The 21737-nt window shown below is 40.4% G+C and overlaps 2 protein-coding genes across 10 annotated transcripts in view; both read left to right on the forward strand.

Moving 5' to 3' along the window:
- The window catches only part of HEATR5B (HEAT repeat containing 5B), a 62565-nt gene extending 58464 nt beyond the window's left edge, over positions 1-4101 (forward strand). For 3 of the 4 annotated variants that reach the window (XM_074579893.1, XM_074579890.1, XM_074579892.1), the window contains one exon: positions 1305-4101. In XM_074579893.1, coding sequence (XP_074435994.1) covers positions 1305-1609 — 305 coding nt within the window. In that variant the 3' untranslated portion in view covers positions 1610-4101. The remainder of the gene's footprint in view (positions 1-1304) is intronic. The other variant, XR_012586124.1, reaches the window with a different exon arrangement.
- Positions 4102-5364: 1263 nt separating this feature from the next.
- STRN (striatin) overlaps positions 5365-21737 on the forward strand; it is a 66084-nt gene continuing 49711 nt past the window's right edge. For 5 of the 6 annotated variants that reach the window (XM_074579901.1, XM_074579902.1, XM_074579903.1 and 2 more), the window contains exons 1-2: positions 5366-5723; positions 18913-19016. In XM_074579901.1, the coding sequence (XP_074436002.1) occupies positions 5418-5723; positions 18913-19016 (410 nt within the window). In that variant the 5' untranslated portion in view covers positions 5366-5417. Of the gene's footprint in view, positions 5724-18912; positions 19017-21737 lie in introns of all 6 variants that reach the window. The other variant, XM_074579906.1, reaches the window with a different exon arrangement.

The following is a 21737-nucleotide window of genomic DNA, read 5'->3' on the forward strand; positions in this document are numbered from 1 at the left end:
CTGGTTGCTTCTACCAGCTCAACAAAGTTTATCTAAAAAGCCCAAGAAATTGAATTGTACTGGTCAGAATATCTTGATTGTAGGTGGAGCCTCCTGTTTGCTTCAGTAGATAGAATACAGTATTTGTAGTTTAAGTTCAGTTATTCTTTAACTGAAACAATGCGTTTTCTAAAGGCTTACTCTGCAGACATTTGGCTCTAAAGGCTGATAAAGTTCCTTGTAAAAAAATATTACTGTTGGTTTTGTGTGGTTTCCTCTGCCCCACCCCCAACACATACTCTCTGTTGGTATTTCTCTTCATTGATGATAAAACACTAAACGTATGTTTACTTCAGCCCCATTCTGCTTCTGGCACAGTTGTTTGAAACACATTTAAAGTGAGACAGTAACTGAAGCAAATGAGGAAACAGAACATCTGATTTTTGCTGGCTGGAGACAGTCACCCTATGAGTATGAATTTAGTAAAAATCTTTAGGGGAAAATCATTAATACTCTGATAACCTACAGAATTTTAGATAAATGAGTTACCATTAATATTTAAGTTCTTTGAACTTAAAATTTACAATTAATCATAGAATCATAGAATCATATGATTCATATGATTCAGATGAATCTTTGAACTTAAAATTTACAATTAATGTTACACACTTCAAAGGCATACTTGTATGCTTGCTAGATACAAAAATTAGCCCTATTGCTTAAGTTCAGCTCCTTTTTTGTTCTAAAGATAAACCCTTTTGATCACTGCGCCATTTTGGGCTGTGGCCTCATTAGGTCACACTAGCCCAAGCATAGCTGTGTTGCTGGTTTTTGGGATTGGAACCTTCCAGGGTGGAGCAATGTAGCAGATAACTGTCCTTGACTTTGTCCTGAACAGTTGCACGTGTGGTTCTGTTGTGCTCACTAGAGGCCAATATTCAGATTCAATCAAATAATGTTCCTTTCTGCCTGAAAGTGTTTTGAAATCCTTCAATATGATAGGCACTCTATATCTTATGATCTCTTATCAATGATCTGTAAACAGATGGTGCAAAGGCATCTTTAAAGAAGTATCAGGAACAAAATAATTATGATGAACAATAATAGAAGTCTGAAACACGGTCCTGGTGAGAAAGATTTGAGTGACCAAAGGACAGGAAACCATCTACATTTCAGTTGGTTTTTATTTGATCTTTTATTAATTACAGTGTTTATTGTCAATTCTGAAAACAAAATTACCCTTATCAGTCTAGTAACTGATAAAATTATTTTTCTTTTGTTCTCTGATAAGGATATTACATTATTTTATTTTCTTTCATTTTTAGGAGTCCAGTTGCTTGCTCTTCTCGTTCCCACTCTGATCTCCTATTTATTGAATGAAAATGCCTTTGCGTCTGCATCTCCAGCATCTAAGGATCTTCACGAATTTGCACTTCAGAATCTAATGCACATTGGTCCACTTTACCCACATGCTTTCAAGACAGTAATGGGAGCTGCTCCTGAATTAAAAACACGTCTAGAAACTGCAGTCCGAGCAAGTCAGGCCAGCAAAGCAAAAGCAGCTGCTAGGCAACCACCACCCACAGTACATTCCACCCCAACAATTAAACTGAAAACTAGCTTTTTTTGAATTACTTTTATTATTTTTGGACCATTAAGTAGTCAGAAGCGTTACATTATCCCCGATGTGTTACTGCATATATGTCTGTAATTTTGTGTAATTTGTATGTGAAAGGCTGTCTAATAGAGCTTTGTGTAATTACTTGAAATCCATGCATTGCAAGGGAAGTGGTGTTACTTGTATTTGTATAGATTTTTAGGAAATTGAGTGTGATCATATTTATGAATTTGTGTTATAAATTATCCACAAAAAAAATAATATTCTCTATCTGACTAAATAGTGTTATTTATTTTTAAAAGCTACCCCAAACCTTTGAGTGGTTTTTGAAATCTGGTGATTGTTATCCTACCATTGTGCAAACACACGGACACAGTGGGGACGGAGGGAAGAGGGGAAACTGTTATGCAGTACTTACCGTGTACCATGGGGAATTTCAAGTGTAGAAGTATGCACTTTTTCCTTTTAAAAACAAAGTAGGGAAGGGGATTGTCAGACCTTGTAGATCATTTCAGCTTGCATGAAAAAAAACAACAAAGAATTGAAAATTTTCAGTCTTTCTCAAGGTGAACAATCAAGCATGCTACCTTAATGAGTTGTCCTTATTTATGTGGTGTATATTTCTTTCAGATCCGTTTCCATGCTTGAATATTAATAAAGGATGCAAAGAATCTAATCCCCTATCTCTTCTAAGATAAATTTTAAAGAATGCATTGGAAATTGAGTTTATAAAGAGAGCTGCCTGCTATCTGCGGGTTTTTTTTGTAGGTGCAGATTTTGGCCCTTGTAAGGTGCTGTGCATTGGCAGTCTTCCTATTCTGCCAGACGCAGGTTGGATATGACGATTCAGTGCTCTGCTCTTTGTCCAGGTTCCTCGGTATTTAACCTTCCTGCAGGATTTTAGTCTCATTGGATGTATCTTAGCTGTAGTACTTGATGAAGTTTACAGAGCCAAATTACTTGAGCGCGCCTGTACTGAGTAAGGGAGCAGAACACAAGTGAGAGCCAGGTTCCTCTGGTTTTTCCTTCCCCTACCAGGCTTTTCTTTTTTGAAAAGCACGTGGCTCCCCTCAGTCTGAGTGAGTCTCATCTACAGATTTTGGAGCTCGGAGCCCAAGTTGCTGTGCTGGCCTTACAGCGCAGAGCCAGCGACTCCCAATGTCTGTCTGCTGCCAGACCTCACCCTTCCTATTGGCAGAAGTGCAGAACCATGTATTTTCTTGTGTATACAAGACTGACTTACGTGAATTTTTGGACACTGCTATTGAATTTATGGGCTTCTATAGGGATCTTTCTATACATTTTGCTTTATAGGGAGAAGCCACGTAATTAGAAGCCTCGGCTAGGCCTGATGAGTTTCATCTCTCATGTTTTTCTGGATACTTTGTAAAAACTGCATCATTTCAAAAGCTTCTACTTCAACCCAAGTATAAGAAAGGGATAGTAAGTAGAAGAGAATGCGATTAATACTTGGTCGAAATATTTGTAGGTCACTATTTTTTGCATAGACACTTGCCTAGTCTCTCTTCCTGTAAAACCTTATATAAATAACCCTTTGAGTACCTATGCAAAATGGAGGACAAGACAATGCTTTTTTTTCCCCTACTGTATTTGGTGTGTGCAAAATCGTTAGCATAAAATCAGAAAAGCTTTTATTTCACAGTGAATATTTTAGTACTAATGTGAGGACTCAAGAAGTGGTGCATACTCTAATCTTTCCAAATTTTTATCATAAAAGGTGTTAACTTCCGAGTCTTGTTCCACGGTCCTACGGGAGTAAAGATACACGCAGAAGTAAAAACAACATGAGGAGGAAAGTAATTTCACTAATTTTTTCATCTTTGTATGTGTAGTGGGAATTAAACTGATTAACATATATCATTTTCTAATAAGTGTTTCCAGCATTACGAAGCCATTTTGCTCAGAAGTTCTGAACTTGGTTAACATTTGAAGAGAAAGTATTACGGAGACTCTTTTCGGTACAAAATTGAACACAAAAATTTTGCAAATAAAAATAAGAAAATAACTTTATAACCTGTTTTAGATTCCCTGCCCCCAGGTAGTCTAGTAATTAATGACTTTGATGTTTGTTGGAAACTTTTTGTCTATAATCAGTTCTTATTTACCTTAACTTTTATCTCAGCACTTCTATGTTTTGGTTAGGCTCTAGTTTACAACATGACTGGAAACTCAGAAGGCTGGGGGGAGGGGGGGGAAGTGTAGCAATCAAGCATAACTTAAGAAGTCTGTAGAAAAATAGAAAAAAGTTAGCGGAAGGGAAAACGGCACTAGATAGATGTAGAGGGATAGAGAAGGGAAAGGTTTTTCTTTGTATGCTGCGTGACTGTATACAACACGCTCAACTTCCATTTGTATACACCCTTCCCCACTTTCTAGTCCTTGTTTGCTTCTTTGCTTGCTCCTGATACTAAAGGTATAATCACGTGGTTTTACATAATATTTTGCATCAAATTTCATTTGATTAAAAAACCCGAAATAACTTGAAAAGCTTGTAGTGCTTATTGGTTTTTGTCATCCTCCTTTTCATCTTTTTCTGTGTCGATGGCCTTTGTAATGTGCTTTTTCATGAAGCTCGTTTGCTGTTTCCCCTTCACATCTTTTCCTCTCTCTCTGCCATTTCCTTCCTTTCTGGGTGAGCTTGTTCTTCTACCTCGCTTCCCCACCGAGGTCCCGCGGAGCGCGCTCCCTCTTCTGTGCTTTCTCCCCTCTTCCTCCCTGCTCTGTGACCATCTATAGCATTTCCCAGATGTCTTTCCCTCCTGAAGGGCAGTTGCCCACCAGCCTCAGCTCTGCTCTCTGAGAGCGGGGTCACGCGGCGGGCGAGCGCGGTTTTGGAGGGGAAACAGGAAGGGTTGCGGGGTGAGCAGCGGGAGCCCCTCCCCGCCACCTGCAGCCTCGGTGGCCACGGGCCACCTTTCACATGTGGCTCGTACCACAGCCCTGCTGTAAGGCCTGTTGGTAGCCGTGTTTTGGTGTTGGTAAGCAGGCCCAACTGTGTGTCTCGGGGAGAGGCAGGAGGGAGCGGTGGTGCCATCAGCTTGCGCCCTCAGCCCGGGGCTCTGCCGACAGTCTCAAAGTGTCTGGTTTTCCCTTTCCTCGCAGAAGACCCACCACGGTAATCCCTGGAAAACGTTCCTTTGCTGTCCTTTTCAGCATTTCCACAGATTTTCATGAACCCCTTGCGGCCCTGGGGTGGGATGATAGTCTTCCATGCTTTGACACCCGGCCGGGGGCGTGAGGGCAGGCCTCGACCCGAGTCTGTGGGACCGCTGTGAGACACCTGCCCTTCTCCTGTCCGCGGGGGGGCGGGCCGCGAGCGGTGCCGAAGCCATTTGAATCCTGCGCTGAGGCAGAGATTACGATTAATCCCTGCTCCCGCTGCTGCTCCCAGCCGCCATGCCCCTCTCTATACCCCAGCATGGCACGTCACGGGGATGAGGCTCGCTCGCTCTGACGTCATTCCTCGAAATACGGGCAGCGCGGAGGAGAAAAAGGGGATTTGAGGAAAACCTCCCTGCCTCTCTCCCCCGCCGGCCGCCCCGCCGCGGAACTACATTTCCCAGAATGCCGCCGGCGGAGGGGGCCGGGGCGAATCGCTCTCTGGGCTTGTCCCCGCCGGGCCGCCGTAGCAGCCGGCGGGGGCGGCTGTCAGGCGGTGAGGGCGGGCGGGACGCGCCCAGGTTGTTGCTGCTGCCGGGACGCGGCTGGGTGCGGGCGGCGGCTGGCGGCGGAGGAGGAGGAGGGAGGAGGAGGAGGAGGAGGGGGCGGCGGCGGGGAGCGTGGCAGACCCGACCCGGCCATGGACGAGCAAGCGGGGCCCGGCGTTTTCTTCAGCAACAACAACAATAATAACGCTCTGCTTCTGCCGCCGCCGGCGGGCGGGCCGGGGTTGGAGCCGGGCGAGGCGGCGGCAGCAGCGGCCGCCGCAGCGGCAGCAGGAGGAGGAGGAGGCGGCGGGGGGGTCTCAGCCACCGGAGCCGCCGCGCCGTTGTCGGCGTCCCGGGCTCAGTACAGCGTGCCGGGCATCCTGCATTTCCTGCAGCACGAGTGGGGCCGCTTCGAGGCGGAGCGCGCCGAGTGGGAGGCGGAGCGGGCGGAGCTGCAGGTAACACCCGCGACCTCCTTCGCTCCCCCTGTCCCCCCCCGTCCGTCATCGCTCGGGCGGCTGTTACCCTCCGGCTGCGCAGGGCTGGGGGATCCCGGTCCTGCGCAGCCGGAGGGGAGCGGCCGCCCCCCGTCGCCGCCGCCGGGCTGAGGGGCGTGACATGGCGGCCGGCCCTGAGGGGAGCGGCCCCGGCCCGCCGCGCCGCTCCGGCCGCTTCTCCGGAGTTTTCCGGGTGCCCCTCCATGGCTGGCTGCCTCAACTCGTCACCAGTTTCAAAAGCCACTGTTAAAAATTGTGTGTTGTTCCCCTCCCTCCCGTCCCTCGGTGCTGGCTCGCAGCCCCTCTGGGCCCTCGGCCCCCCTGGGCCAGGCCTGCGGGACCGGCCGCAAGTCCTTTGGTAATTGCGGGACACGTTACACTGTGTTTTCCTTTGAAAAGCAGTGGGGTTGATACGCTCATTAATGCATTAAAGGGCTGATAGTGATCTTGTGGTTAAAGAACTTGTGAACTGCTGGCCTGGAGCCAGGGCTGCCAGACACTTCAGTGATGGGCTCCTTACGTTAACTCAAATAACAGCCGATAATGCAACCGTCGCCCTTGTTCCTCTTTGGCTTTCTTCACAAGAAAATCTCTGTTGTAAACCTTAGCGCTGTCCACACGACCAGCAGCCCACTGTTTGGTCCTCAGTTGGCCACGTTTGAGACTGAAAAGTGTCTGCTCGGCTTCCTTTTTAGGTCTCTCTTCTTTGTCTCTTGCTTCCTGTCCATCTCTTTTCTTTCTGTGTCTTTCCTTGAAAGTGCCGTCTTTGTCAAGAGAGTCTTCAGCCTCTTTAGCAATGCGAACTACTTCTCTGGTTTTGGTTTTCTTGGTTTTTTTTTTTTTTTTAATTAGTAGGGAAGTCGCCTTTTTAATTTACTTCCTATGGTAACATCAAATGACTGCTCTGTGAAGGGTGGCAGATGTGACATTCGCTGAGGGTTCCCTTGTAGGAATTTAAAGGAAGTGGTCCTGAGGACAAAAGAGTAATTTTTATTTTAACTTCAATGATTCAATGAAAAATTCATTAGTAACTGAATCATGCTTCTGTTCACTGCATCCAGTAAATACTATGTAGAAAGTTATTAGCTTAGCTACATATAAGAAGAACATCACGTGTCGCATATCCAGTGAAGTCTTGTAAATGTCTTGACATTTTTTCATAGCTGATGTAGATCTCAGAAATGGCTTTGGAGAAAAAAAAAAAATCTGTTTCATAGGACCTAAGAAATTCTGCCAGTGTGTTAACAGTAATGACACTTTGCATATTTTTAGTGCCCATCAACAGAGGCTAGCATGCCATTCCTCCTCCCCCAAGTATCCCTCAAAAGCTTGGTAAATGTTATGGATGAGAGCAGAGGAAAGAAGTAGAGTATTTAAACTATTTGCCAAAGTCATGCGTTATCAGTGGCAGAACTGTGAATATAACCTGATTACAAGTTGTTTGCTTGAACGCCTTTGGTTCTTGCCAAAACATCTCAATAAAGTTATAATTAGCTGTGCCTGGCATTGCCACAAGCTGTAACAGCATTTATCTGCTGCGGAGTCATGTTCAGAAAGGTGCAAAATTCTTGGCTGCCTCTATAGACATCAGGCGTTGTGTCTGCTGTGACCATTTGCAGTTGAATGTTCTTTGATCCATGTGAGAGGTCTGTGTTCGGGGTTCAGCAGCTACAGGATGGCTTTTAGAAATTGTACATGTACAGCTGAAGGATGAGCAGCGTTAATTAAAAACCGGTTCCGTGCTGCTTCTGAAGCCTTTCGTTGGCCCGTATATTTGGAAGTGTTTAACAGAATAATGGAAATTTGAGGTCGGGCAGTTTCTCTCTCTCGAGAGAAAGATGCAGTGCTCCTGATTCTACTTTACTAGTCTTCCATCCAATGTAAATTTAAATGTTAGATTATCTGCTCTCTTGGGAGGCTGTGTGGCAGAGAACTTATTTTGTAAGGTTGTTGTAGTATCCCATACATTTTTATCTGCAATTCATCCTGTAGCGTTGACCTTTTTTTATCTCCAGTTTCCTACCTGTCATGATGTTGAGATACTTCAGATACTTTATGCCACAGTGTTACCATGCTTGGCTTCTGCTCTGTAGTTGTTGGCTAGTTAAGCTGTACTCTGTCTCTGAAAAACACCTTGTCAGTCAGTCCCACTGTGACTTCCTATCTTTGTTTTCTTCTCCTCTAGGCTTCTTTTTATTTTATCTTTTTTTCCTTTTACTTGTAATTAATTGTGTGGAACTAAATGTGATATTCAGGTAGAGTACCTTTCTGTTGCGTTATGTGATGGTTGTTCAGGTGACACATACACACACCCCTTTCCTGGAGTTTATAACATACATGAGTTGGCAGGCCCAGGCAGCTTACTCTCTGTTCTTAGTTACTGGTCTAATACTGCATTTGCAAGGTTTCTCTTCATATCAAGTGCCTATATTTTGCTTTCCCTGGCAAATATCCATGTTTACACTGAATTTCTAATTATTTTTCATGAGGTTTTCAAATTATTGTTGTCTCTATTATATAATCTTCCTCATTCAGGGCAAAAGAGGATATCAATATTTAGATCTATGCAAGTTTCATTCATAAGCTGTGTATTTCAAATCAGAATGAAAACAGATTCATCCAGCTTATCTGCTAATTATATATTTCACTTTTAATACTTGCATTCTGTTTATGGTACTTTGACATCTGCAGATTGAAAAATTATTCTAAGAATAAACTTTCATGATGCCCTGTGAAGTAGTTCACTACAATAAATACTACCATTATTAATCGTCACTTTAGTATTCACAATCTGCATTTTAGAATGTTGTAATTTATTTTCGTATCTCTTTAGAAGTGAGTAATTTTCCTTTTCTGAGGTTCTTCTAGCAGCTGCTTGGGAGAGTTGACAAGAAAGGGTTTCCTGTTCTGCAAAAGTTTTAAACTTCAAATTTTTTTTTTTCATTCTGCATTTTTCTGGACCATGTTTCTGAGACATTTCAGAGTTGTCATTATGTATTGGACAAGCCCATCCCAAAACAGCCGAGAGTTTGATCAAATGCATATGCAGGGCACTGAAATGCCGGTCTTTGCTTGAGGCAAGCAGGGTTTGAAATGCCTTCCATATTGGTGTCCTTGCCTTAACCATACATCTTCTGACTGGCTGGGGGTGATTCTCTGCTGCGGAATTTAATTAGCCATCTGCCACCCCTGGAGGGGAGCGGTGGGAACTCTGCCCCCGCGGCTGGGACCCCCATGGAGCCGAGCGCTGCCAATGGCGTCCTTGTCCCAGCAAGCGACAAAGCTGCTGAGCTCTGCTTCTTCTGGGCTGGGTGAGCTCGGAAGGCTTTGTGTGTGTGTGTGTGTGTGTGCATGCGAATGGCTTTTGTTTTGACTAGGAATTTTGTCTCTGCAAGCAATGCATATGTTGCTGTGGAAAGTTTTGCTTCTGACAAACATTTTTCTGGCAAAAATGCTGATTTGCAGACTTGGCATTTCTCCGCATTTCACAAATGTTCTAAATTGCAACAAACTGCTATGCTGTATGTAACTGCGTGTATAGACACCCCGTGTCCTGCTAAGGAATTTTCTAGCGTTTGTCCTCTTCACTACTAAAATTTTCATTTCTTCTAACTGATAGCTGTTTTCTTTAGAGTAGTAGACTGCTTTGGAGTAGTGGGACCTGATAGGGTTATGTTAAAAATATTTTTCCTAGGCAAATTTTACTTTGCAAAGATTTGCAAGGAAGTTATGGAGAATGGGTGGATACAACGTGCTTGTCTTTCCACAACTGTGTTAAAAATATTCCTTATAAGGCAGTGCCAAAAGAAAAACAAAAACACCCAAATGGCAGGGAAAGAGTTAATGAAATGACATAAAACGTGGTTAAATGATAGGGAACAACTGTAATAGAAGGAATGTGATGGAAATAATAGATAAGCACTTGAGGTTGGTCATGGAAGTCAGATTGAGTGATGTTAGCTCTCTGGGGGGTCACGGATGGTGATCCTCCCCCTTGCTGCTGCTTTTCTGAGGCAAGAGGCAGGCGGTGAAACCAGGCGCGCTTCGTGGTAAGATTGTGTCCTTGGAGATAGACAAGTTAGAGTAATGAGGAGAAGGGGCAAATCAGACAGATGGCTGTGGCTATTTATAGTGTGGTTTAGGACATTCGTTACTTGATTCAGAAATAGTTGATATTTACAGTTTGTTGGCTTTTAGATAACGGTCCTCTTATTGGATTAAGTTTCTAGTTAAAAGTCACTCCGATAGCTGGATAATCTGCAAATATTGTTCAGAGAAAAAGTAATGAGCGGTGAGTTGATGAAATCAGTTATTTAGTGAATGGAAAACTCCTAAGGGTTTGGTTCGGCCAATAAAATAGAAGATAAAATACAGTTGGAAGAAGTTTTGGTTCCAAAGGATTTGGTTTGGCCAATAAAATAGAAGATAAAATACAGTTTGAAGAAGTTGTGTATAAGATTTTTGAATATGATGTGGGTCGAATCTCTGAGGTTCTCTGTGAAAGATGAATTGGCACAAGTGCTGTGGAAGTCTTTGATAAAATATTTTTTCTCATAAGGCAGCTATTACAAAGAAAACAGTGATTAATGTCAAATTCCTCTCCACCCCAGAAGGACAATATTTTCAACTTTATTGTTTCAAATGTGTCAGATAAATCAAAAGAAAGGCAGAAGAAAATAAGTCATGATCACAATACTGAGGCGTGTTTAGTTGTGAAAGATGATACTTAATGGGTCTCAGTGACTACCAGAGATGCTTTCTTTTGCTAAGTTTTTTTAGCAAACTTTCTAGTTGCCAAACTCACGCGAAGCAAAGCGGAGAAGCTTCTGTACTCTTCTTTCCTGTTTGCTTATATGCATGATTGCCAGCTAATCTCAATTGATAAACTGTCATGCCTTGTTTTATTTAGGCTGGGAGGACTAGTGGGATTAAATGTTCAGTGACAAAAGCGCTGCATTATAGAAGTGTTTGGCTTTTGTAGAGAAGTAGAATGTAAATATAAACTGATGAGACTGGTCCTTTGCAGGTCTGTACCTGGTTTTTATAGTAGTTTTGGGTTTTTTTTAATTGCATAAATGATCCAAGCATTTCCCAGCATCAGATTTTCCTATTCTTCTCAAATCTGTTAAACCTGTCACTTAGTTTAAATGTAATGAAAAAGTGTTTCTTAAGTGGCCCTAATTCTTTTAGGAAAGTGCTGCTGTAAATATTGATGTGGCATGAACAAACAGTTTTGCAATGTTACATTGTCTCCACATGGTCTTTAAATCTTAAAAACACTATTTGGAGAAAGTTATGCTTTAAAAAAGTAGAGGTTTTTCTGATTTTCATGATTTGCTTTAGAATTGTTGAATTAAGCAAAAATGAAATACGCTGTTATATTCTAGGCTCGATGAGAGGTTAGCATATAGTGAAACATCCTATGTGTCTTTACTAGTGTGTGTTTATAATTTAAATCAATTTCTCTGTCCTTCTAAAATTGTAGCCCTCCTTTTTCTGTTGAAGCTCTTGGCTCATGTCAGTTTTATTGCATCAGGGGTAAGTAACTTTGCACTGTTTGAACAACAAGTTGCAAATATAACTTAGCCTTTATTGGCATTTCAGTAGACACTGAAACTTTACTTACTAATTCTAGAACAGGCTGTGTAAAATTCCCCAAGGAAGATCACATGCATCTCAAGAGACTTTTGGTTCATCTTAATTTAATGCTAAAAGAAATAAGGCTCTACAGATGCCAAGCCTCAACTAAAATTGATATCCATACACTGTTTTCTGAGAAAATAGGTATCGGTCAGCAACCTACTCAACGTATTTGGCTTCACAAGTCCTCCTTTCTAAGTTCCTTAGCCAAAAAGTGGCAAGAACTGACTTAGACATAAATGAAGGATTTTTATGTTTTGTTTTTAAATGCTGAGAAGTGCTTAGATACTTGAAACAGCTCTTCTGAATCACTTCAGGATCCAAGCTTTGCAGACAATACGCTAGAAAAAAAATTATCTGAAATGTGAAAACAAAGGTTCACTTTGTCATCGTGACCTTTTCTGTATGGGCTTGTAGATGGATTCATCTAGAAGATGTTCTTTTCCTATTTGAAAATTTTGCTATATGCTAACTAACATTGAATATTTTTAAAATAACGCAGTGAGAAAGAAGTTGAATTAAAGATTGCAGTGTGGAAAGACTGCTTTTTTTCTGCTCTTAGCCAGGAATATATTTCACTTCAGGGCAGTCACATAGGGCAGGATTGCAAAAGCACTGGAACAAAAATGGCATGCACAATATTCATATCCAAGCTTGTAAACAGGAGGTGAGAGCAAAATCGGTTATTTTTATATCTGTTTGGCTTGACGCCGTAGTCAGTTCAGGGTGGTGGTGCGTCCTGGAGTACAAGGAGTAGCTGTTCCTGGCTGGAGGGACGAGAAACAGGAGTGTTTGCAAACGGTCCTGCGGTCAAGTCTGATTCGCTCCTCTTTTTGTTACTACAGCCAAATCAACAGATCTCCTCCAGATATGTTCCCCTTGTCTTGCTATACCCCAAGGGTTTCATTCAGCCTGTGAACCTCCATTGCCATGTGGGCCCTAAGTCTATTTATCAGTCCTGGTGCTGACTGCTGCTGCTGCATGTCTGCCTTTCTTCTACAGCCAGTGCAAATGCTCAAATATAATTCCTTTCCAATTTGGACTTCAGCTCATAATATGCAATTATTTTGTGACGTGTCACTGCAGTGTTACCTATGGAATTACATCACATTTAAAACTTGCTCTCTTTTTGTCCTTACATCAGTTTACATGGAACATGCTTCTGGGATTCAAAGTCGGGGGGCGGGGGGGAAGTTAATGCTCACCACTTAAATAAGTGTACTACAAAAATGACTGGAAAATTACAGGAGATTTTTACTTATGAAGAATGATTAAATAAGCTGAATATATATTGCTTGGCTAACTCAGCAAATATTTTGATGTTTGCAGTTGTTAGAACAGTGAAAGGCAGCACTGAAGAGTGGATAAAAGAAAGACTGGCTATCTGTACAGAGATCTGCCCAGTAAAACACTTCAAACTGCAGAAAGAGAAGTCTTCCTGTTGGTTGAAATGCTTAATTTAGTCATCAAGGTATTGCCAGGAATAAATTACTAAATAATTTTTGATTCTGGGTGATCTATTAGGAATTTTGAATTCACTGATAAGAAATTGTTTTTCAAACAGTCTTTTCAAAGAGATGAAGAATGGAAGTGGCTTCTTCAATCATCTTTTTTTACCATGAGCTAAATCTTTGATCTCTTGGATGGTTTAATTTTTTCAGGGCTTAGCTCTGATGCTGGTGTTAGGACATCTCTGAGAAGTCCAGCAAAAATAATTTGCCAGTAGATTATGCTGTGTGTTAGTCCCACGAGGCGCTATCATCCAGCGTGAGCGTGCGGGTGATAAATGGGGTGAAGAGCTTCTGTGCGGGATGAAGCTAAATGCGCCTCGGTACCTGCCGCTCGTTTCAGCCTGTGGCCCCGCTTCAGTTTTGTGTTACTGTAAATGGCTACAGGCGCTTCAAAAGCATCCTAGCCTCTCTGTGCACGGAGTGCTAGTGGGTGTGTGTTGCACTGTGAAGTGTGGTGCCTGAAAAATGGTTTGCCAGTTGTACTAGACCACTGATGTTTTCCTTCTCCCCTGCACCTGTTTTTTATCTCTTCTGCTCTCACGCCCCCTTCGCCCCCAGGCATACCTACACGAATTTACAAATATACTTAAATATGTAGCGCTTGAGTGAGCCAACTATAATCTACAATACTGAGCACCCCGGCAGCCTGCAGAATCCTTCTGGTAGACCAGTTAGAACAACTGTTTGAGGCTCATTCATCTGTATATGTTTTTAGTTATTTTAGCAGCTACCTATTTTTTGCAATAGTTTTCTTGCGGTTTTCTCTGTCAGTTTTTGTCTCAACCTGTGAAGACCTTGTTCTTGAATTATGGAAGCAGTATACACAGAACTGCACGTCTTAGTAGCTCTTACTTTGTCAAATGATGCCTATTGACTTTCAAGCGCCCATAAATTTGAAGTGACGTTTACTTTAAAATATTAAGATAAATATTTAAAAGAAAACAATGGAAAGGCTTTTTGTAGTTCTTGAGTCTTAAGAATTAAAAAAACCCTACAGTAAAAATCACCTTTTAACTTGAAATAGCTGTGAAATTCAGGAACTGATGGATGTTGATATTAAACGTGCATCATTTGTTTAGCAGACATCAATATTGTTTCTTTTAAAACATTTTCTGTTAAAGGAAAATTTTTTTTTTTAATCTCTTGCCTTTCTGTAATGTCAAGGTGTCAGCCTAAGAAGGTGTGCAGATATAATATACTTTTTAACATCCTTGTTGTTGTGGTTGCTGGTTCCGGGAAATTTAAATTTCAGTTTATGTTTCAAAACATTGGTAAAATCCAGATTTCTTAAGATGGAATTTAATTATTCCATTATATTGTTATGGCTGCTAAGCCTGTATTAGGAAGTCAACAACATTTTAAAAAATGTTTCTAACCCTGTGTTACCTAAAACATTACCTCACCCTTTTGTCCACTTCCCAGTAATGTGACCTTAGAGTCTTTTGGGGAATTTCTTAAAACAACAGTATTGTTGCACGTGAGACTTTTATTTTTTTTAACATAAAAATGAATGTTATTTTTAAAATCTCCCGGTAAAGAAGTGGAATAGTTAAGGTATCTAGAGTGCTATTAATTTAGACTGGATGTGCATGAAACTTCCAAGTTTTGTTGCAGTTGATAATACTAAAAACTTTAAGGAGATAAAGTGAAAAAAAAAAATAATACTGCACTATACAATTGTAACTGAAATAGGCTGTTCTGGGCATCTTTCTTCCCAATATTCTCTGGTTTTGTTTTTTTTTTTTTCTCCCGACTCACTTGATTTTAATTTAACAGTTGATCTGTAATACAGTAACTTGTAGCACTTAGCCTGGAATAAACTTGAGGCGGATGCTGCCTTGATTCCTCGCTGCGGAGCCAACGGGGCCGGGCGCTTTATGGAGACGATGCGCCCCACCCATAAAGCAAGGCACAATACGAATTTTTGTGTGATCCCCGTAGGCGTTTTAGAGGTTTGTGGTGACTCGCTTACAACTTGATGCATTTTAACCTTATTAGCTAGAAGGTCATTTGTCGCAGAACCTGTTTGTTGGGCATATTTGTGAATTCTTGAAATTTTTGGCAAACCTTCCCAGGAGTGGCCCAAACACCAGTGTAGAACAGTGTTGCAGATCATTCAAGGCGGAAGCGATCCTTCTTTGCTCTCCTGCTCCCTCAGGTAGCGCAGGCTTCAGGATTGACTCGCGATAAAGCTGCAGCCATGGGAAATGGCCTGTGCAGTCTCAGTCTACTGATAAAATGCTGTCATTTACATCCAAATTATAAGAAAACTGTAGTTGTGCAGTTCAGTTACACTTTTCATCGTGTTTAAACCCAGACCTCTTGTACTTTAAATGTTTACACAGACATTTAGACGGGTACTGGATAAATATTTTAATCAGAAACAGTAAACCTAGAGTTATCACTGTTTTGTTCTAGAGACAGAAAATACTGCTAGATCTCATAATTTGTCATTTTCCATATTTGAACTCGGTGTATTCATTTATTCGGTTTTCATTTATACTACAAGTTGTTTTACTTATGGTGTGAACATTTAGATTCTTTGGTATATTTTCAGTTAATTGCCAAACATTGTAAAGAATGAAATCTGCTTATGACACATGGACTGTTACAGTATTATTGTTAGTATAGAATTTCAGTTATTATTTTAATGCTGTCCTTATGTGCATTACAAATAAACCTGAATATTATTGTTAAGAATTTCTTAAGTAAAATTCAAGCTTACATATATAAATGACGTTTTGTTGTCCACTGAGGCTGACTTAATTGTAATTATCCAGTACTTATATAGATGAGGGATAAGGGTTACTAACATCCTGTGGGAAAGAGGGGGAATATTCTTCTTACTTTCTGTATATTATGAAAATGACTAAGCATTCCCATTTTCAGAGCTAGAATTTCTCAAAAATAATGAGTCTATGAGGATGCCACTCAGAAGAAAAGCATGAACAAACTATGCTAGAAACTGTGCAGCCTCTAGAGAGAGAGCAAAATTGTTCTCAGGCTCTCTAGTATACTTGTCTGTTTCTTGATTTACCAATAAAGCTACGGATCTGTAAAGTGTGTAGATGTATATATAACACCTATATATATATATGTGTATATATAATCTTGAAAGATCCTGGCAGTAAGCTTGTGCAGGTCTGGAGAGATGGCTCTCGGGCCATGCTTTTCAAGGAGTAAACACAAGGATTTCTTGGAAGTCCAGGAAAAAGAAAAGTTAGAGGACATCAGTGAGAGCATTGTCATACGACTGACAATAAAAAATGTCCAAAGAATCAATTAATATTTCTTCCTATGCAATATGTGTATAACATATACAGTCTGCCAGTGGCCCTGAAGAGGTAAAGCACAATCCTTTTCCTTTGTGTTGAAACATACGGCATAGATGTTTCAGCTCCGGACATAAAGTTAGGAACATTTACATTATTTTATGTGCTTAAGAATCTTCTGGTAACAGGTTTGAATTTGGATTCTCAAATGATTGGTCCAATAAGTCACAGAGCCGGGCCTGTCCTGTATCAGAAGATCATTTTCACATGAAGGAGGTGTCGTATGATATTTCTTAATCAAATCCATTTAAATCTCTTTTTTCTTACAAAAGTAAGCTGTCAAAACTACTGAGAAGTTGCATTATTTTTTTTCTCTGTTTAGGCTGTTACCAGTGGAAGACGACTTTAACCTCAATTGTTATCATGGTAATGCTGGCCTGACCCTTGTAGGTAGAGCAGTGCATGAGCCAGGCCATTCCTGGCTGTCCTTTGCCGACCTGCCCAGTAAAAATGCTTCATTCCAGCCTGTTCGGTCAGTTTGTTCTTAGCTAGAAATGGCTTGCAGACAGCAGGTCATATTATAGATCACCTCAGCTTGTGTCCTGATGGCATTGGATGGTCTTTTTCATTCCAGTCAAGTGCATGTATACATCATGTTTTAGTATTTTTAATAGTATACTGTGATGTTCTCTCACTTTTTGGCTAGAAGGGCACTTGTTTATTTCTGCTGGACCTGTTTGGAAGCAGGGAGAGAGAAATTACTGTTGCAATGCACTAGTATATGCATTACAGTCTGAGTGTCTGTACAGTTACTGCAAACTAACTTGTATGTGCTTGAAGTGTTCCTCTTGTTACTGAGAAGGATGGTGACCTTGTTGAGCTGACGTGCTTCTTGCACTGTTACGTTCTTCAGGGTAGGAAATGCTGACTCCAAAGCCAGCATTTCTGTCTTCTGTGCCTTTCCCTAAACCTGAGCAAAAAATGAACTTTAGAATTCAGTTGAAGTTTTTTTGTTCATCCCAGTTTCAGTGTTAAGTGAGGAAAAGCTTGATGCCAGGGTGACAGAGGCCTTTCTTTTAATTCAGATGAGGGTGTTTTTTGGCAGTCGGATGCCTTTTCCCCCGTTGAAGGTGAAGACCGACTTCACTGGAGATCAGCCAGTGTTTTTTTCACTCATCATAAACTGGCTGCTCTAGTTGGTGACTGGTGGTTAAGGATTCTTCAGGTGTCTGTCACGCTGTTTACTGGCTGTACTTGAGCAATGAAATTATGTCAGCTGGTGTCATATTTTAGAGCAGCTGCTATAGCTGGCTACCAGCAAATGGCCTTTTGGAGTAAGATCCGTCTTGCCTGATCTCCAAACTCCAGTCGAGTTTGTTGTGTGCATTCCCTTTGTAGTTGGTGGAGAGAAAATGGCACTTGCAGACACTGTTTTTCTTGCCTTGGGGTAAAAATCTGAAGTCAGATTAAGCTATTCTTTAGAAGTGTCTGTCTCCATTAACTAAATTATCTGGGGGCTGCTCGCAAGGTTGTGGCAGGTGAGGAGAGGATACTCCTCCTTGATTCTCCCAAGCTTTCCCTACAGATTGGTAGAGACTGCAGTACCTGTAGAAAACACTGCTTATAGAACGGCGATGGGCCTTTATCTAAATGAAGAGTGTACTGGTCTTCACGTTCAACAGCTGATGGTTTAGACCAGTTGCCTTTTATCCTGTTTGTGCTTCTCAGGAGACAGCTGAGATACTTGGAGACTTAGCTGCAAAGGTGGCAGAAGGCTTCTGATTCTGCAAATGGCAGGCAGTTCACAATGCAGGTGAGGCCGAGGTGTGAAGTGGTGACTGCCCATAGGTATTTTTGTATAAAAGTGTATTCGTGAGTTGAGAGAGCACAAGAACCTGCCTCTTAAAAAGGACTTGATTTGAGCATGAGGTACAAAAGCAGGTAGTTCTGCCTTTATGATTAGGAATGAATATCTTGTATATATCATCATTTTCTATTTAAAGAAGATTTTTCACAGGCAGCTAAATACTTATTCTCTTCTGGAAGTCAATAAACGTTGTCTGTTTTCCACTTCTATGTACTTATATACCATTTCTCTCCTCGTCTCCCTCACCAAAATACCTTTCCTTGTTTTCCATTTCATCTCTCTCTTAATTACAGTCTTTCTGGAGAGCTTTCTTTAACCTATTTTAGTAAGTATTATAATTAACACTTGGCACTGTATTGCAAACAGTTTTTTTTTTTTTTTCTTCTTTTAGCTGAACATGCTGTACTTTAGTTCTTTGACTGGTATCATGTATCTAACGTATCAATAGAACTGTACGCTAATTATATACTACTACAGTTAGTAAGCAGAAATACTTTATCATCTTTTCTTGCTTATTGTTGGTAAATGCTTTTATCTGCTGAAGGCTTTTGTATGCTTATTTTATCTATTCCTTATCCTTTATTGAATGTTTAGCCAAGAGAGGAAATAAACCCTGTCAAATGAACGAAAATTGCTTTGTTTCTTATCTTTTTCTTTTGTCTGTAATGAGCATGCAGATTAGAAGGCTTATCTATGAAGTGTTTTGACTAAGCATTTAATGTTTATGAAACACAGTAAGCTAATTTGTTTTGAACTGTACAAATCAATTTTAAAATAACTTGGGGGAGACACACACATTTAAGAGCTATGCTAAATATTTTTAAGGAAGCAGATTCTAAATTGAACACTTCCTTTTGCAGGCCCAGATTGCCTTTCTTCAAGGTGAAAGGAAAGGACAAGAAAATCTAAAGAAGGATCTAGTGCGAAGAATCAAAATGCTGGAATATGCGCTTAAACAGGAAAGGTATGCTGCTTTATTGATGAGTACATGATGAAGAAATTCTGAAGACAGATACTTTATTTTGCCTTTGTGTTTGACAAAACCAAGAAATATTTATTCTGTATATATTAATTTCTCAAATTGACAAATATTATTATACTAAATAAACCTAGTAGTCTAAATATCTGCATTATGGTAAAAACAATATCTAACATTGTATGGCTCCAAAAACATGCAAATAAACCTCATGGTTGATCAATGATAAATACTTTTTCCTTGGTAAATTCCACCTAACTGTATAGATTATACCCCAGAACTACAGTGTATTCTCTTTTTGTTCAAAGTTCTAGCTTTGTTTAATAATGTCTGAAAACTGAAATCTTGAATAACAGTCTAGTAGTTACTAGGTTTTAATCTTGCTAAATTTTTAGTCTTTTCAGTATTATAGACACTATAGGAATGTATTCTGGAAGCTAATTGTGGGAGGAGTGAAAAAATGTTTGTGTTTACCAGTTAATCAAATGTCTGTTTCTTTGTTCGTGGGGATTTCAGTAGAAGTCCCCAGTCTACTTTACCATTTTATTCATATGTATACTTTCTTGTTCTAATCTTTTGAGGCAAACAAATTGGGTTTTTTTTATCATGCTTCCAGAAGTCTTTCGGTTCAACTGATCTATTTTAGGCCAAATTTAGTTTTAACTTTTTTTTTTATTAGTCAAATGTCTTTTAAAAATGCTTCACCTTGAGTATATTTATGGTACTACTGCAAAGCAATCATTCCATACATACTATTTTCCTATAAGGTAATTCCTACTTCTGTATAGTTTGTATTAGTAGAAATAAGATTAGAAATATAGTGATATGCAAACGAGGAATAGGATATTGCTACTAGCTAATTTAAAAAGGACACTAATAGTTGTACATCACTGTATTGCATTTAGATTTGCTCATCTTACATGGGCTGCGTTAGCACATGTGATATGATTTATACCATCCGGTTTGGCTCTTTGTGGTAGCAACCAATTCATCCACTAGCATGGAGCTGCAGCCAGTTTCCTGGACAGGAGTAGCCTCAGGACTCCAGCTCCTTTTGAGGAGTTCTCGGAGGCATGCTTAAGGTAGATACCCTTTTTGCTCAGGCTTGTTATGGCACTGATCGTCTATCAAACAGCAGAGAAAAAATATCAAATGTATGCATAATGGAGATTAAGGTTTATAGGCGTGGAAAGGCTTACATTTGAGGCATGATTATAAAGATTAGAGTCACTTTAAAAGAAGACAGAGGCAATGGAGTACATTCTTGTGCAGGTAAAGATATTAACTGTATGGGGGTTGGAACTAGATGATCTTTAACATCCCTTCCAACCCAAACCATTCTATGATTCTATATGCTTTATGGTATATAAATTCAGTAAGATTTCTTGTATTTAAAATCGAGGGAGCTATTCCTGATTACTTAGGGATACCTCTAATACTTTGTGTTCATAATCCAGACAAATTAGCGATTTATCTAAAATTATCAGACTATGTAAATGCATTTTCATGTGCTATCAGAAAAGCTTTGTAAGATTAAAAACTATAATCAAAAATCAAACTTTCACATGGATAGTGAAAATGGTCCCCCAGTTGCATTCAGTGAAATCCACCTAAATTAAGATGTTTAAATCCTAACGCAGCAGTCACTGTCAGGTTTAGGAAAAAACACCCAGTGGTTTCTTTTTAGCAGTTTTTACATAGGTATCTTTCATCTTTTCTTGCATTTTTCTACAGTATATGGTATTAGCCTCAGTTACTCAGGTCAGTAGGCTACAGTCAGCTGATAGATCCAGTTCGATAGTTTCAGTATGGGTGTGCAATGGTTTTTAAAGTAAATGCGATGCTTGTGAATGGTGTGTGCTGGAGACAGCTATTTGTGAGTTTGTGGTTTTATACAGCAGTATTATTTGCCAGTTTCTGAAGAACCAATCTTTTATTTCTGCTGGAAATGTCTCCCAGCAAGTGTTCTTGCTTGATAGTTAAAAGAATGGCAGCATACTGAGCTTGGAAGCACCGCTCTCTTTCCTAGCATTTTCCTAAATCAGACGTCGGCCAGGTCAGTCAGTAGTCTGTTGGGATGCTGGCTTTTTCCAATGGGATCTCAGGGATGGAAAATGAGATCCCACAAGGTAGGAGGAAAACATTGCTGATCAAATTTAGGGAAGGTTGGTGCCGGTGGGAGGGGACAGGAAAGCATTCCTGCATTCATTCCTTTCTGCCTTGGCCTTGCAGTGTACCAAATTTTTCTTAGCTAGATGAAATAAGTTATGAGTAACTGAACAGAATATGAAATTGTGGCCAGAGTAGTCCGTGTTCACAATGCTCTCAGGAAACCATGAGCAGGAAACGAATGGCATTGTTTTTCTCAGTTACAAGCTTTTATGAGCTGCTGTTCTGTATAGTGGGTGTTCAGCATTTCTTTTATCAACCAAATGTTTTCAAAGTTTACTATAAATAAACAAGTTTGGAAGCATTGTCATTGTTCTCTATTTCATGGCACTTACATAATTTCATAGTGAGTAAAGTAGAAAATGAGTTTTACTGAGGGATTGTCATGTTTTCCTGATCTTTAGTTTCATTTTTGGTCTTTGCGTTAGTAATTGTAAGATTATCTTTTTGCTGCGTGTATAGGAAACCCAGTTATTTCTGTTGAAGAGTCTTAATACACTGAATAGCAAAGAGCTTAGAAGGAGGGAGTTAACAGTGAAG

Source organism: Larus michahellis, chromosome 3, assembly GCF_964199755.1.
Source record: "Larus michahellis chromosome 3, bLarMic1.1, whole genome shotgun sequence".
Lineage (NCBI taxonomy): Eukaryota > Metazoa > Chordata > Aves > Charadriiformes > Laridae > Larus > Larus michahellis.